Raw genomic sequence first — 13,623 nt, forward strand, 5'->3', positions numbered from 1 at the left:
GGTCCGACCGTCGTGGATCTGGACTGGTAGACAAACGCTTATACTGCCTTATGAGAGAAGTACATTTTTGGCCGCTCTACAAAGATGTCAGTATTGTCTCTGATTGATCCCTATACAGATCCAGGGGTACGACATAAACAGACCAAGCACTAGCTATGTGTACTTGTGCTAATTTAGAACTGACAAGGTCACCTGCATCAGCTGAATGATCAATAGTGTAAACCAAAATTTTCCCTTGACCTTTATCGCCTGGGTTGAATGTATTCTCTTTGTGTTAAGATAAGATGATACACAATCGTGTTGTGGTGAAGCAAATAGGTTGTCTTGCCAAGGATTGACTAAATGTTACAACGGGTGTCATTTGTCCATGTGTTTCAAGGTGACATATTTATCTCAACAGTTTCATTTTCGAGTAAAAACATAGCATTGTCTGTACCTGTCTGACACATATTGAGGAACCTCTGTAAAGATCACAGGACAAACCACTTGTTTCCATCTAACAAGCACCCCTCACTCCCACAAACCTCACTCACCCCCAACAACAAATCACTACTCACAATATCTATGGGGCGGAGGGATAGCTTAGTGGTTAAGGCGTTCGCTCGTCACGCCGAAGACCCACATGGGTACAATGTGTGAAGCCCATTTCTGGTGTCCCCCGCCGTGATATTGCTGGAATATTGCTAAAAGTGACGTAATACCAAACAATCTCACTCACTCACAATATCTACTCACAAAGTCGACCCCTATAACAAATCGCTACCCACAATCTCCACCCACAACTCGCATCCACAATCTCCACCAACACTCCCTCACACCCCAACCCACAACTCAGAACCGACAATCCTTACGATTAAGCCCTATCTACAATACCTATCCACAAACACTCACAACCCCTACACACACCCCACCCACAACCCCAACTCACAACCCTCACCCACAACCCCCACTCACAACCCCTACTCACAAGCCCCACCGACAACTCCCTCCACAAGTGACTACCCACAATCAAACGGCAGACACCCATGCCGTAAATACACACATTGTATTGCGATCTTAATCCGAGGACACTGTGGAAACCGTCCGAAAGTCCACGGCCCGTCCTTGGTGTGTGATATATAGACATTGCATATAGTGCCATGACAATCCCAGACGTCCAGACATTATTATTGACGGATGATTCTAGTTGAGGAGTACAAAGATCAAGCCAGGCAAATTGGCGGTTGATAGTAGGAATAACAGGTTATCATTGCATTAGGGGTATCAGTGAATGAGGATATCGTTTGGGGGTTATGATCAATACATAGCAGTATCAATATATTCGGGGTATAATTGTACAGGGTCGATACTTATAGTAGGAGTACACTTGTATTGTGAGTGTCAGTGTATTAAGATATGATTGTATTGGGAGTGTGACTACATAAGATGTGTCCTCGTATTAGGTTTCAGCGTATAAGAGATGTCATTGTATATATGTATCATTGTATTAGGTGTATCGTTGTAGTGAGGTATCATTGCACTGTGTGCTTGTCGTAAGAGGCGACTAACGGGATCGGGTGGTCAGGCTCGCTGACTTGGTTCACACGCCATTGCATCCCAATTGCGTTGATCGATGCTCATGCTGTTGATCACTGGATTGTCTGGTCCAGAATTCATTAGTTACTGGCCGCCGCCATCTCTATTGCTGAGTGTGGCGTAAAACTAAACTCACCCACTCACTCATTGCACTGGGTATCATACTATTTGACGTTATCATTTTTTAGGGTATCGTTGTATAATGGGTGTGATATATACTTTGTAATAGTAATGCCTCAGTTAGTTAAGTGGGGCCCTTCATAACAGTCGAAGGCCAAATGAAACGTACTCCGTTCATGAACTCTGTGTGATCCCCTGCCCGAGTAAGTATACAGCTACAAACCTACAGCACGTGTTACACACCTGGCAGCTGGACAGAATGAGATGTAGATAGGCTGATAGCAGCCGCGGAATATTGATACCAAATGAGACTGAATCGCCCCAAAACCTCTCCATCTTTACTTAACCAACAATGTTACCTTCAGAAACGATGTCAAGAGAATAAAAACTCGAAACCGTAATTTCATTACATAAGCTGTCGGGCAAACGAATACATGGTCATCGAGGGTGAAGTAATCGTTTAATACGCACAGCATATTTGTGTTCTGGACCTTACTCTTACAGTGTTTCGTTGATAAAGCTGATGATTATTTGCTCAAATCAAATTGTCGAAATTATTCTTTCTCCTGCTCGATTGTTTACATCTTTTCTGTAGGGGTCAATAGTAAATAGCACACTGTGCTTACTAAGCATTCTGATTGGCTCTTTATGTCCTTGTGAAGGTATTAAACTGTAATAGCACAATGTGCTTACTACACATTCTGGTTGGCTCTTCGTGTCCTTGTGACGGTATTAAACAGTAATAGCACAATGTGTTTACTGCACATTCTGGTTGGCTCTTTGTGTCCTTGTGACGGTATTAAATAGTAATAGCACAATGTGCTTACTACACATTCTGGTTGGCTCTTTATGTCCTTGTGACGGTATTAAACAGTAATAGCACACTGTGCTTACTAAGCATTCTGGTTGTTTCTTTATGTCCTTGTGATGATAATAAACAGTAAAAGCACAATGTGCTTACTAAGCATTCTGGTTGGCTCTTTATGTCCTTTGTGACGGTATTGAACTGTAAAAGCACATTGTGCTTACTAAACATTCTGGTTGTTTCTTTATGTCCTTGTGACGGTATCAAACAGTAATAGCACAATGTGCTTACTAAGCATTCTGGTTGTCTCTTTATCTCCTTGTGGTGGTATTAAACAGCAATAGCACAATGTGCTTACTAAGCATTCTGATCTGCTCATTATGTCCTTGTGACGGTATCAAACAGTAATCGCACAATGTGCTTACTAAGCATTCTGGTTGTCTCTTTAGGTCCTTGTGGTGGTATTAAATTATAATTGCAAAATGTGCTTACTAAGCATTCTGATCTGCTCATTATGTCCTTGTGACGGTATTAAACAGTAATAGCACACTGTGCTTACTAAGCATTCTGGTTGGCGCTTTATGTCCTTGAGACCGTATTAAACAGTAATAGCACACACTGTGCATGCGTAGTGCACTGTTAATGTCTCTGTGACATCAGCAAAAAGTAGCAGCATGATGTAGTTACTATGCAGTCTGGTGCACGGGTGGTGGTCGTGATGCGTTGTTACCCATCTGGATACACGTACAATCAGTGACAATTTGCACAGCTTGACAACACCGATAACCGAGTTTGACGTTTGAAAACAAGTCTCTGTACACAAGGTCGGATTCTGTATCTGATCTTCTGTTGTAGACTTTCACGTTTGGGTGTCAACTTCAAACTCACAGTCAATGTGCAGAAACATACAAACGGTTGTGACAAACTGCATCAATGCAAACTGGCGTTTGACCAGCTGTTGTCTGGGGACAATTTTCGAGAATCCACGTGGATCATTGTCCGTGCTATCAACCACCGCTTTACCTGAACCTGTTCGACAGCTTTATATCCTCTGTATTACTGAACAATCGGGATACATGTAGAATGACAGCTGTTGTTCTGTAATCTGGAATTTTGTCGATGTCACGTTAAATGTTAATTGATGATGGTACCTACTCATTGATCTGTCTCTAACAAGAACAACCATAGAAGTGAGTCTTTGCGTTGATCTACACTGATCTCACGTTCTCACGTAATACCCCTCGATCTTACTATCTCATCTGATGGACCATGGCAACCTACACCTAATAATTGACCATGGCAGCCTACACCTAATACCCCTCGATCTTACTATCTCATCTGATGGACCATGGCAACCTACACCTAATACCCCTCGATCTTACTATCTCATCTGATGGACCATGGCAACCTACACCTAATACCCCTCGATCTTACTATCTCATCTGATGGACCATGGCAACCTACACCTAATACCCCTCGATCTTACTATCTCATCTGATGGACCATGGCAACCTACACCTAATACCCCTCGATCTTAATATCTCATCTGATGGACCATGGCAACCTACACCTAATACCCCTCGATCTTACTATCTCATCTGATGGACCATGGCAACCTACACCTAATACCCCTCGATCTTACTATCTCATCTGATGGACCATGGCAACCTACACACCTAATACCCTCGATCTTACTATCTCATCTGATGGACCATGGCAACCTACACCTAATACCCCTCGATCTTACTATCTCATCTGATGGACCATGGCAACCTACACCTAATACCCCTCGATCTTACTTATCTCATCTGATGGACCATGGCAACCTACACCTAATACCCCTCGATCTTACTATCTCATCTGATGGACCATGGCAACCTACACCTAATACCCCTCGATCTTACTATCTCATCTGATGGACCATGGCAACCTACACCTAATACCCCTCGATCTTACTATCTCATCTGATGGACCATGGCAACCTACACCTAATACCCCTCGATCTTACTATCTCATCTGATGGACCATGGCAACCTACACCTAATACCCCTCGATCTTACTATCTCATCTGATGGACCATGGCAACATACGCCTAATACCCCTCGATCTTACTATCTCATCTGATGGACCATGGCAACCTACACCTAACGTAGCATGTTATAACTATCTCACCTAACGTAAACCTGCTATATAACCATCTCACCTAACCTGCGTGAGTGAGTGAATGAGTGTAGTGTTATGCCGCACTCAGCAATATTCCAGCAATATGGCAGCGGTCTGTAAATAATCGAGTGTGTACTAGACAATCCCGTGATCAACAACATGAACATCGATCTGCGTAATTTGGAACCCTAACCTGCTATAACGATCGCTTCTAACGTAACCTGCTATAACTATCTCGCCTAACGTAACCTGCTATAACTATCTCGCCTAACGTAACCTGCTATAACTATCTCGCCTAACGTAACCTGCTATAACTATCTCGCCTAACGTAACCTGCTATAACTATCTCGCCTAACGTAACCTGCTATAACTATCTCGCCTAACGTAACCTGCTATAACTATCTCACCTAGTGTGCCTAACTATAACTATCTCGCCTAACGTAACCTGCTATAACTATCTCGCCTAACGTAACCTGCTATAACTATCTCGCCTAACGTAACTATAACTATCTGCTAACGTAACTATCTATCTCGCCTAACGTAACCTGCTATAACTATCTCGCCCTAGTGTAACTACTCGCCTAACGTAACCTGTTATATAACTATCGCCTCACCTAACGTAACCATCTCACCTGTTACTTGTTATAACTATTTCACCTAACGTGACCTGATATAATTATCTTATGAAACATTGTAAACATGCGCACTGGTTGTTTTCGTTCCTAAGACGTAAACTCCTAGGTCAGTGTTAAACCTAACGGTCAGCGATAATGCTGACCGAGTTATTACACTGTAATCTGATCTAAGTTTAGTGCTGAAAGCTCATACCAGTGCATCAAATCCTCAACCAGTACACCGCCACCTAAACCACTTACATCACGTGCTTACTGTGTTGAGTCTGTTTAAACACGACCATTAAGCAAAGGTCGGGACCGACATCAGCGGGGTATTTTTGCATGGGACGCTTTGTTCCTGAATAGCATTTATAGGTCAAATCATGGCTTCACCGATTTCGGTAGACGGCCGTTCTCGTGACTGTTTGAGCACATTGATATAGTCCGGGTGGAAAAGATTCAGCTGTTTGCTGGTCGCTGGTGTTAACTTGGTGTTCCATGATGGCTGGCATGGGGTGGTGTGTGTGTGTGTGTGTGTGTGTGTGTGCGTGCGTGCGTGCGTGTGTATGACAAGTATGATAGCAAGCATGAGGTATGAAACAGCTGCATCTTCTTCGTAATGTACTGCCTTATCGGCCGCTTTCTCTGACCTAAAACACATAGTTTCTGATAAAACCGTATTATTCCTATGTACCTGCATGTACTGCCTTATCGGCCGCTTTCTCTGACCTAAAACACATAGTTTCTGATAAAACCGTATTATTCCTATGTACCTGCCATTTCAGTTTTATTACAGTTGCTATGTGTTGTTATGTGAAGCAATCTTATGATTAAAATATCATAGATTATAACAATTACTGTTACCTACAATTAACTTGCTAGCAAGCACAAGGTCCGTATACGCGACTGTGCCTAAACCCCACAGCTGGGTAAATCCTCGGAAATCTCTTCGGAAACCTCGAAATGTGAATTAAAGCTCGCCGGTTAGTGAAGGCCTCAAAATCCAACCGATGTTGTCAAGAATGTCTGTACATAGACATTAAAAAATAACATGGCATCTAACTGGGACGAGCGTACCACTACTTTTATGCAACATCGATATGCACGGTAGATCACGTAAACATGTTGACGCGCACCGACCGTATTTCACAATGAAATATTAACATATTATCTGTCATGGAACGTAGACATAAATGGAATTATTAATAATGGTGGGTGGGATGGAAGACACTCGAGGTGGAGAAACTGATTTTATGTTACATTTCACTTTGATCTCAGCTTTTCTCCGTAGTGATCCATTATTAAAAGTTTCATCATTATTTTGCACTTTACGTCCAGGAGAATCTGTTTCGTCGGCTACTTTAGACGGATTATTTGTTGGTTGACATTGAAATATGCTCTGAGACAAAATATATTGTGATGCATTTCAATGGTAATCTTTTGAATCATTTTTTTATGAACGAGAGAATGGAGAGCGAAAACATGGCCGAAGAAAGGCAACCAAGGAGTAGCTCACATTGCACGAAATTTGCTGGAGAAACATTACAGGCAAAGTTCCCTTTAAAAGTCCAAATGTTCAGACGCTTATCATTTCAATTCAGCGCAGTCATAAGAAGTGAAGAAATGAGACAAAACGCCTACACTCATCGTTCTGGGACAAGTTCAACATGCAACCTCTTGGGGACCATGACAGATGGAGAGTTATAGGTATGCTTCAGTCTGATACCTCGCAGCGTGACGTTGTTCGTGAAGTCAACGTCCACAGAAACACCACTTGGTACTTATGACGACGTTAGTGGCCACCCACCAATAGCTGCTTTTCAGTTTTCTGTTTCTTTCAAAAACATCTATTTTCGGAGACTAAACGTCTCTGAGTACAGTGTATTGAGAAGACCCGCAGCCCAGCAGGATCCTTCGTTTGACGACGTCAGCTGGCCTGAAGAGTGAACCAGTAGCCGCCCTGCTGCTCAGGTAATACTTCACACATCAGGATATAGATACTGTTGACAAGGCATTGAATTCAATGAGATTGTCCAACACTTTGACAGTGAATCTCCAGCGTTCACACACACACACACACACACACACACACACACACACACACACACACACACACACACACACACACACACACACACTAACACACACACACACACACACACACACACGCACACGCACACACACGCACACACTCACACACACACACACACGCACTTACGCACGCACGTGCGCACACACATATAAAATTCTTTAGCTACATGACCCCTCGCTATGTTTCGTCATTGTTTATGTTTCAGAAGTCCATCTATGGGGCGACCAAGAATATGATGCACAAACCTCACCTTGTAATGTTTTATAAATCCAAAGAAATCATTTTATTTGGTCCCGGTAACTTTCGGTCAATCTATCCCACAACCCTCAGCCCACTGAGCTGATATGCAATTTGCGTGATTTTTATATTACAAGTATGTAACAAAGGCGACCAGGTAAATGGTTCGTGATGCATTTCTTTAAGAATGTGTACATGGTAATATTTGTATATACACATGTCATGTACTCTATCATCATATTCTATCCGGTTTTACTTGCAGGACAAAGACCAACAGCTGTTGCACAAATGTATCACACTTCTATCAATGCTGTCAGTCTAACCATTCATGACATGCGAGTAATGAACTTTGTAAGGTATGCATCACGTTACAATATACAGGCAAACACTTTGTTATATGAAATGGGCCGCGTGACTACATCGAGTTTTCGGGGATTCAACACAAACGCAAAATAACAAGTATTGAATAAACAGGGACCAAGCTTTATCTTCGAGGAGAGCGTATGTTCGACACAGCCAAGCTGGACATAACAGTGGTTGTACGCTGGAGTGACTGTTCGTGTAAAGCGTTGTCCGCCACATTAAATGTACTAATGACGTGTGTAACAGCAGGAACACGGGATGTCCGCCATATGCCCAGCACGCTCACAGGTCCTAGTGTTTGTGATCAGACTCATGTACACCGATCCGAGAGTAACTTATAAACTATTGAGCCATGTGTTGTGTAGTATAGCACGTGTTTAGCGTCATAGTTTAGCCTTGTACTTTACCGTGGACTTGTCACGTCACGATCCATGGTTCGAAAATACTGATCTGTAAAATTATGACGCCTATTCTTTCTTCTAAGTCAGGAACAGTGATCCATTCCTCTAATGGAATGTGTTCCGGTGGATAATCGTATTCTCTGGTGTTTACAGTTTAGATATTTTTATTTTTTTTTACAGACTTTACCTCAGTAGTACAGTACAGGTAGCTTAGATACTGATTGTTCCATTGCCAATAGCCCACCCCTTATTTCGACCCGGGACATCGTACCTGTTGTTTTATAACGTCTACCGTAGAATATCCACATACGATTATGGTCTACTGTTACTGCGTCTCGTATTTATAAGAATGATACGTAACGATCAACAAAACAACATGGATTCACTGTGTATGTAGAGTGTATTTTTTAGAACAACAATTCCGTCGAGTGAGTGAGTGAGTTAACATTTAACGTTACATCGGCAATATTTCAGCCATATCGTGACGTGAACAATTAATTTTATACATAGTAAGTAATGGTAAACTGTAAAAACCTGTCAACAAAGGACGGTAAAATAACTAGATTATCACAGATTCGAATTTCAAACTAGTAATTAAATCTAAAACATTTCAACTATAGGGGACAGCACAAAATAAAAATTGGCTATATATCGCCAACAACTGAAGGTAGATCACCATACTAGGACAATTCCGTCGAAATACGTTCATCTAACTTATGCATAATCTACACTGGCATTGCATAGCGACTTGCATGGTCTGTGACTGGACTGGTTATGTGTCCCGTGTCCGCGTTACGCGTGATAGCAATCTCTGGCTTGATCTACAGGCCCATTGATTACAGGCCACAACGCGTAGAAACTGAAAAACTTTCGCATTCATCATGCAAGACTGGCTTCTACAGGACATATAACAATTAACATGTTTAAATGTGATTTTCTCACATTATACGGATGTTTCACTGGACTGTACCCCGGTCACCATTCCGCGAAGAACACATGTTTGGCATTCGCAAACAGTCTGACATAATGTATCAACACACGTCGATTAAAAAATATAACTCTTCGACAGGTGTCTACATGTTAAACGTTTATCAGCTCGTATATATTTCATATGAAAACACACAGGTGATGTTCTCTACGTTTAGTCCAAATTGCGAAACATAGCTACAAAGCACGACATGTTCCTGATGACAATATGAACGTAAGACAAGACACGTCAGTCAGCAGAGGTTCATTATATCTGATTAATTGGGTTGGACGAAATACCCCCACGAGGCCTACTCACAAGCCGAAACCACCTTATAATTTATTAAGGAATTTTATACTGAGCAGGTTGAAGAGGGACTTCATGAAGATTTATATGTATCCGTTTCCATGTTGTTTACAACTCCTCTCGAAAGTCACATCTAGATCTGCTGTGAGCTGTCAGAGCATTCAGCCCCACAAGCCAAATTTACCACTGCAGGTCAGGAGCTGGGAACATGAATTGTCCACATCAAAGGAACATGAAAGAGATTTATGAAACTGTAACTGGACAAAAAATATGGACTTGTAAAACGACGACGGTCTTCCTCGTAAATGTACAGACATTAACAAATACAGAGATAGGAAACTGTACCACTGGTGGTATTTTCCACAAACTAATAAATTAGCAGAACCAGATATTCTAATAATATCGCTTTCCCGATATGTTCCATATTTATGCTAATAATGAAATATGTCAATATACACAATGAATTCAAGTGTAGATCAATGATTACCATCTCTCTATATATGTATGGACATGGTCAAAATAGGTCACAAACACGTTAGCTAGTATGATAATTATCTGAACATTATGGCGGGTCAAGTAGACTCGACCAGGACTCGCGTTAGGAATTCGGGGATGACTTTATAACATGCGACTTGGCAATAAGACAGGTTAGGTATTTCCTAATGATAGGTTAGGTATTTTGTAAATGTAGGTATATCCTACAGGCAGGTACGACCGTTGTGGTAGCAGATATAAACGTGATGTTGATATTGCAGCTTGATAATTCCACACGTGCACGATCCATCGTACCTCCATGGTCGTGCTCACGATATCGATCACTGACTTGTCTGGTCCAGATTCGACTCCTGTCGTCTCTGGCTTCACACATTCCATCATCTGTAATGTGTGCATGTGGATTAGAGAATGATTTATTCACAAATGGCAATAGTATACGGTGCCAATCAGGGCTCTAGGGTGAGTGAGTGAGTGAGGTTGGTTTTACGCCACTTTTAGCAATATTCCAGCAATAGCACGGCGGGGGACACCGGAAATGGGCTTCACGTATTGTACCCATGTGGGGAATCGAACCGGGGTCTTCGGCGTGACGAGCGAACGCTTTAGCCTCTAGTCTCATCCCACCGCCCCAGGGCTCTTGGACCCTCTGAATGTGCACACGTGGAACTATGGAAATGTTTCGACAGCGCAGTCACACCGAACGTGGCTAATATATCTAATAAAGGAATTCGAGGAATTTAATCTTATGTTTATCATTAATATATTTGACGCTATGTCGAAGATTGCTGATAAACATGTTACGTTAATACGTTTTTTATACATGTGCTGTCATTTGTTAAAATGAATCGTTCGATTAAAAGCATACAACATAACGCTTGGTGTGTCTTCAGCTATTAAAACAGAATCTAATTTCATTTAATATCTTCATAAGGATCACTTTATGCCCAAGGGTAATGGGCAAAATAACTATTCCAGTACGTGGTCAATGGGGACAACTTATATAACTTATGTATCATAGGTTATATAACTTATGTATCATAGGTTGACATCAGCCGTGTTTTATGAAGACCTAAGGCTGTAACTTACTACTCAGTAAGGGAATATATATATGCTTAGTCAGCTCTGACCTGTATTGTGTGTCAACACGCTAGGTGGATAAGCCGAGGGTTCAGGGGGTCACGCTCTTGAAGTAGTGAAAGGTCAACCTGGATATGTGGACTGCAGAAGGATGTTCTTACTACACATATGCTCGACATACAAGTCGGAGGAATATACCTCATGATTACAGAAATACAACCAGGTATATCGTAGTGGAAATGGGTGCATAAAAAAGGATGTTCATGGTGTAAAATGAGTACCACTGGAATATGGTGAAAAGAAAACCCCGAGTGTTTGGAATAATACGATCAGTAATGACTAATGACCCCACCACGCTTTGTAATGCATGTTTTTATATGGCGTGGCCTGGTGCGATTAAATGTCCTAATGACAATTGATGGGTGTCTTGTCCACTCGTCTTAAATCGCCTTTCCTGTTACGAGAAAGGACGCCTTTGACGTCTCCCTAGTCGGACATGATGCTGGGAGTAGTAGTGGGGCAGGGTGCTTGGAGCTGACGGTGATGTTGTAGCCGGACATGATGCTTGGGTAGTAGTAGTGGGGCAGGGTGCTTGGAGCTGACGGTGATGTTGTAGCCGGACATGATGCTTGGAGTAGTAGTGGGGCAGGGTGCTGGGAGTTGACGGAGACGTAGTCGGGCATCAAGCTGGGAGTTGACGGTGATGTAGTGGGGCAGGGTGCTGGGAGTTGACGGAGACGTAGTCGGGCATCATGCTGGGAGTTGACGGTGATGTAGTGGGGCAGGGTGCTGGGAGTTGACGGTTATGTAGTCGGGCAGGCTGCTGGGAGTTGACGGAGACGTAGTCGGGCAGGGTGCTGGGAGTTGACGGAGACGTAGTAGGGTAGGGTGCTGGGAGTTGACGGAGACGTAGTCGGGCAGGGTGCTGGGAGTTGACGGTGATGTAGTCGGGCAGGGTGCTGGGAGTTGACGGAGACGTAGTCGGGCAGACTGCTGGGAGTTGACGGAGACGTAGTGGGGCAGGGTGCTGGGAGTTGACGGTGACGTAGTGGGGCAGGGTGCTGGGAGTTGACGGAGATGTAGTGGGGCAGGGTGCTGGGAGTTGACCATGATGTAGCCGGGCAGGTGCTGGGAGTTTACGGTGATATAGTCGGGCAGGGTGCTGGGAGCTGACGGAGGCGTAGTCGGGCAGGGTGCTGGGAGTTGACGGAGACGTAGTCTGGCATCATGTTGGGAGTTGACGGAGACATAGTGGGGCAGGGTGCTGGGAGTTGACGGAGACGTAGTGGGGCAGGGTGCTGGGAGTTGACGGAGACGTAGTCGGGCAGGGTGCTGGGAGTTGACGGAGACGTAGTCGGGCAGGGTGCTGGGAGTTGACGGAGACGTAGTCGGGCATCATGCTGGGGCTTTACTTAGACGTAGTCTGGCAGGGTGCAGGGAGTTGACGGAGACGTAGGGGGCATGATGCTGGGAGTTGACGGCGATGTAGTGGGGCAGGGTGCTGGGAGATGACGGAGACATAGTCGGGCAGGTGCTGGTAGTTAATTGACGGAGATGTAGTCGGGCATCAAGCTGGGAGTTGACGGAGACGTTGTCAGGCAAGGTGCTGGGAGTTGACAGGTAGTGCTGGGAGCTGGGAGTTGACGATGATGTAGTGGGGCAGCGTGCTGGGAGTTTACGGAGACGTAGTCGGGCAGGGTGCTGGGAGTTGACGGAGACGTAGTCGGGCATCAAGCTGGGAGTTGACGGAGACTTGAATGGGCAGGGTGCTGGGAGTTGACGAAGATGTAGTCGGGCAGGGTGCTGGGAGTTGACGATTATGTAGTCGGGCAGGGTGCTGGGAGTTGACGGAGGCGTAGTCGGGCAGGTGCTGGGAGTTGACGGCGACGTAGTGGGGCAGGGTGCTGGGAGTTGACGATGATGTAGTCGGGCAGCGTGCTGGGAGTTGACGGAGACGTAGTGGGGCAGGGTGCTGGGAGTTGACGGTGACGTAGACGGGCATCAAGCTGGGAGTTGACGGAGACGTGAAGGGGCAGGGTGCTGGGAGTTGACGAAGATGTAGTGGGGCAGGGTGCTGGGAGTTGACGATTATGTAGTCGGGCAGGGTGCTGGGAGTTGACGGAGACGTAGTCGGGCATCATGCAGGGAGTTGACGGATACGTGAAGGGGCAGGGTATCGTCGGGCAGGATGCGTTTGATATGACGAGAAGGTATATACATGTATATACATGTTACTATAAATTTATACCACGTTGTGGACAACCGGATAACTGACACAATACATACAACATTAAGGACGTGTCATTGTTATGAAGGGAAATAATGCTCCCTGAAGGTTTTACTTGAACCCCAAACCTGTTAAATGACTCGAAGTGCTATACTCATACATCATGCACATATTACGCATT

At 44.1% G+C, this 13,623-nt stretch overlaps 1 protein-coding gene across 1 annotated transcript; it reads right to left on the reverse strand.

Annotated features, from left to right (window-relative positions):
* Window positions 1–11,897: 11,897 nt before the first annotated feature.
* Window positions 11,898–12,614, reverse strand: LOC124284907 (proline-rich receptor-like protein kinase PERK2). The gene is made up of 2 exons (XM_046721038.1): window positions 12,532–12,614; window positions 11,898–12,411 (listed from the first exon to the last, which is right to left on the reverse strand). The coding sequence occupies exons 1-2, from the start codon at window positions 12,612–12,614 to the stop codon at window positions 11,898–11,900; spliced, it is 597 nt and encodes a 198-aa protein (XP_046576994.1).
* Window positions 12,615–13,623: the final 1,009 nt, after the last annotated feature.

Source organism: Haliotis rubra, unplaced genomic scaffold (assembly GCF_003918875.1).
Source record: "Haliotis rubra isolate DU_JTF1 unplaced genomic scaffold, ASM391887v1 Scf348, whole genome shotgun sequence".
Taxonomy (NCBI): domain Eukaryota; kingdom Metazoa; phylum Mollusca; class Gastropoda; order Lepetellida; family Haliotidae; genus Haliotis; species Haliotis rubra.

Bases quoted from the DNA above. Each gene is read 5' to 3' on its own strand.
- LOC124284907 (XM_046721038.1), bottom strand. From the start codon at position 12,614: ATGATGCCCGACTACGTCTCCGTCAACTCCCAGCACCCTGCCCGACTA. The intron at 12,412-12,531 runs GTCTCCGTCAAC...GTCAACTCCCAG, and splicing joins CCAGCACCCTGCCCGACTAC to CACCCTGCCCGACTACGCCT.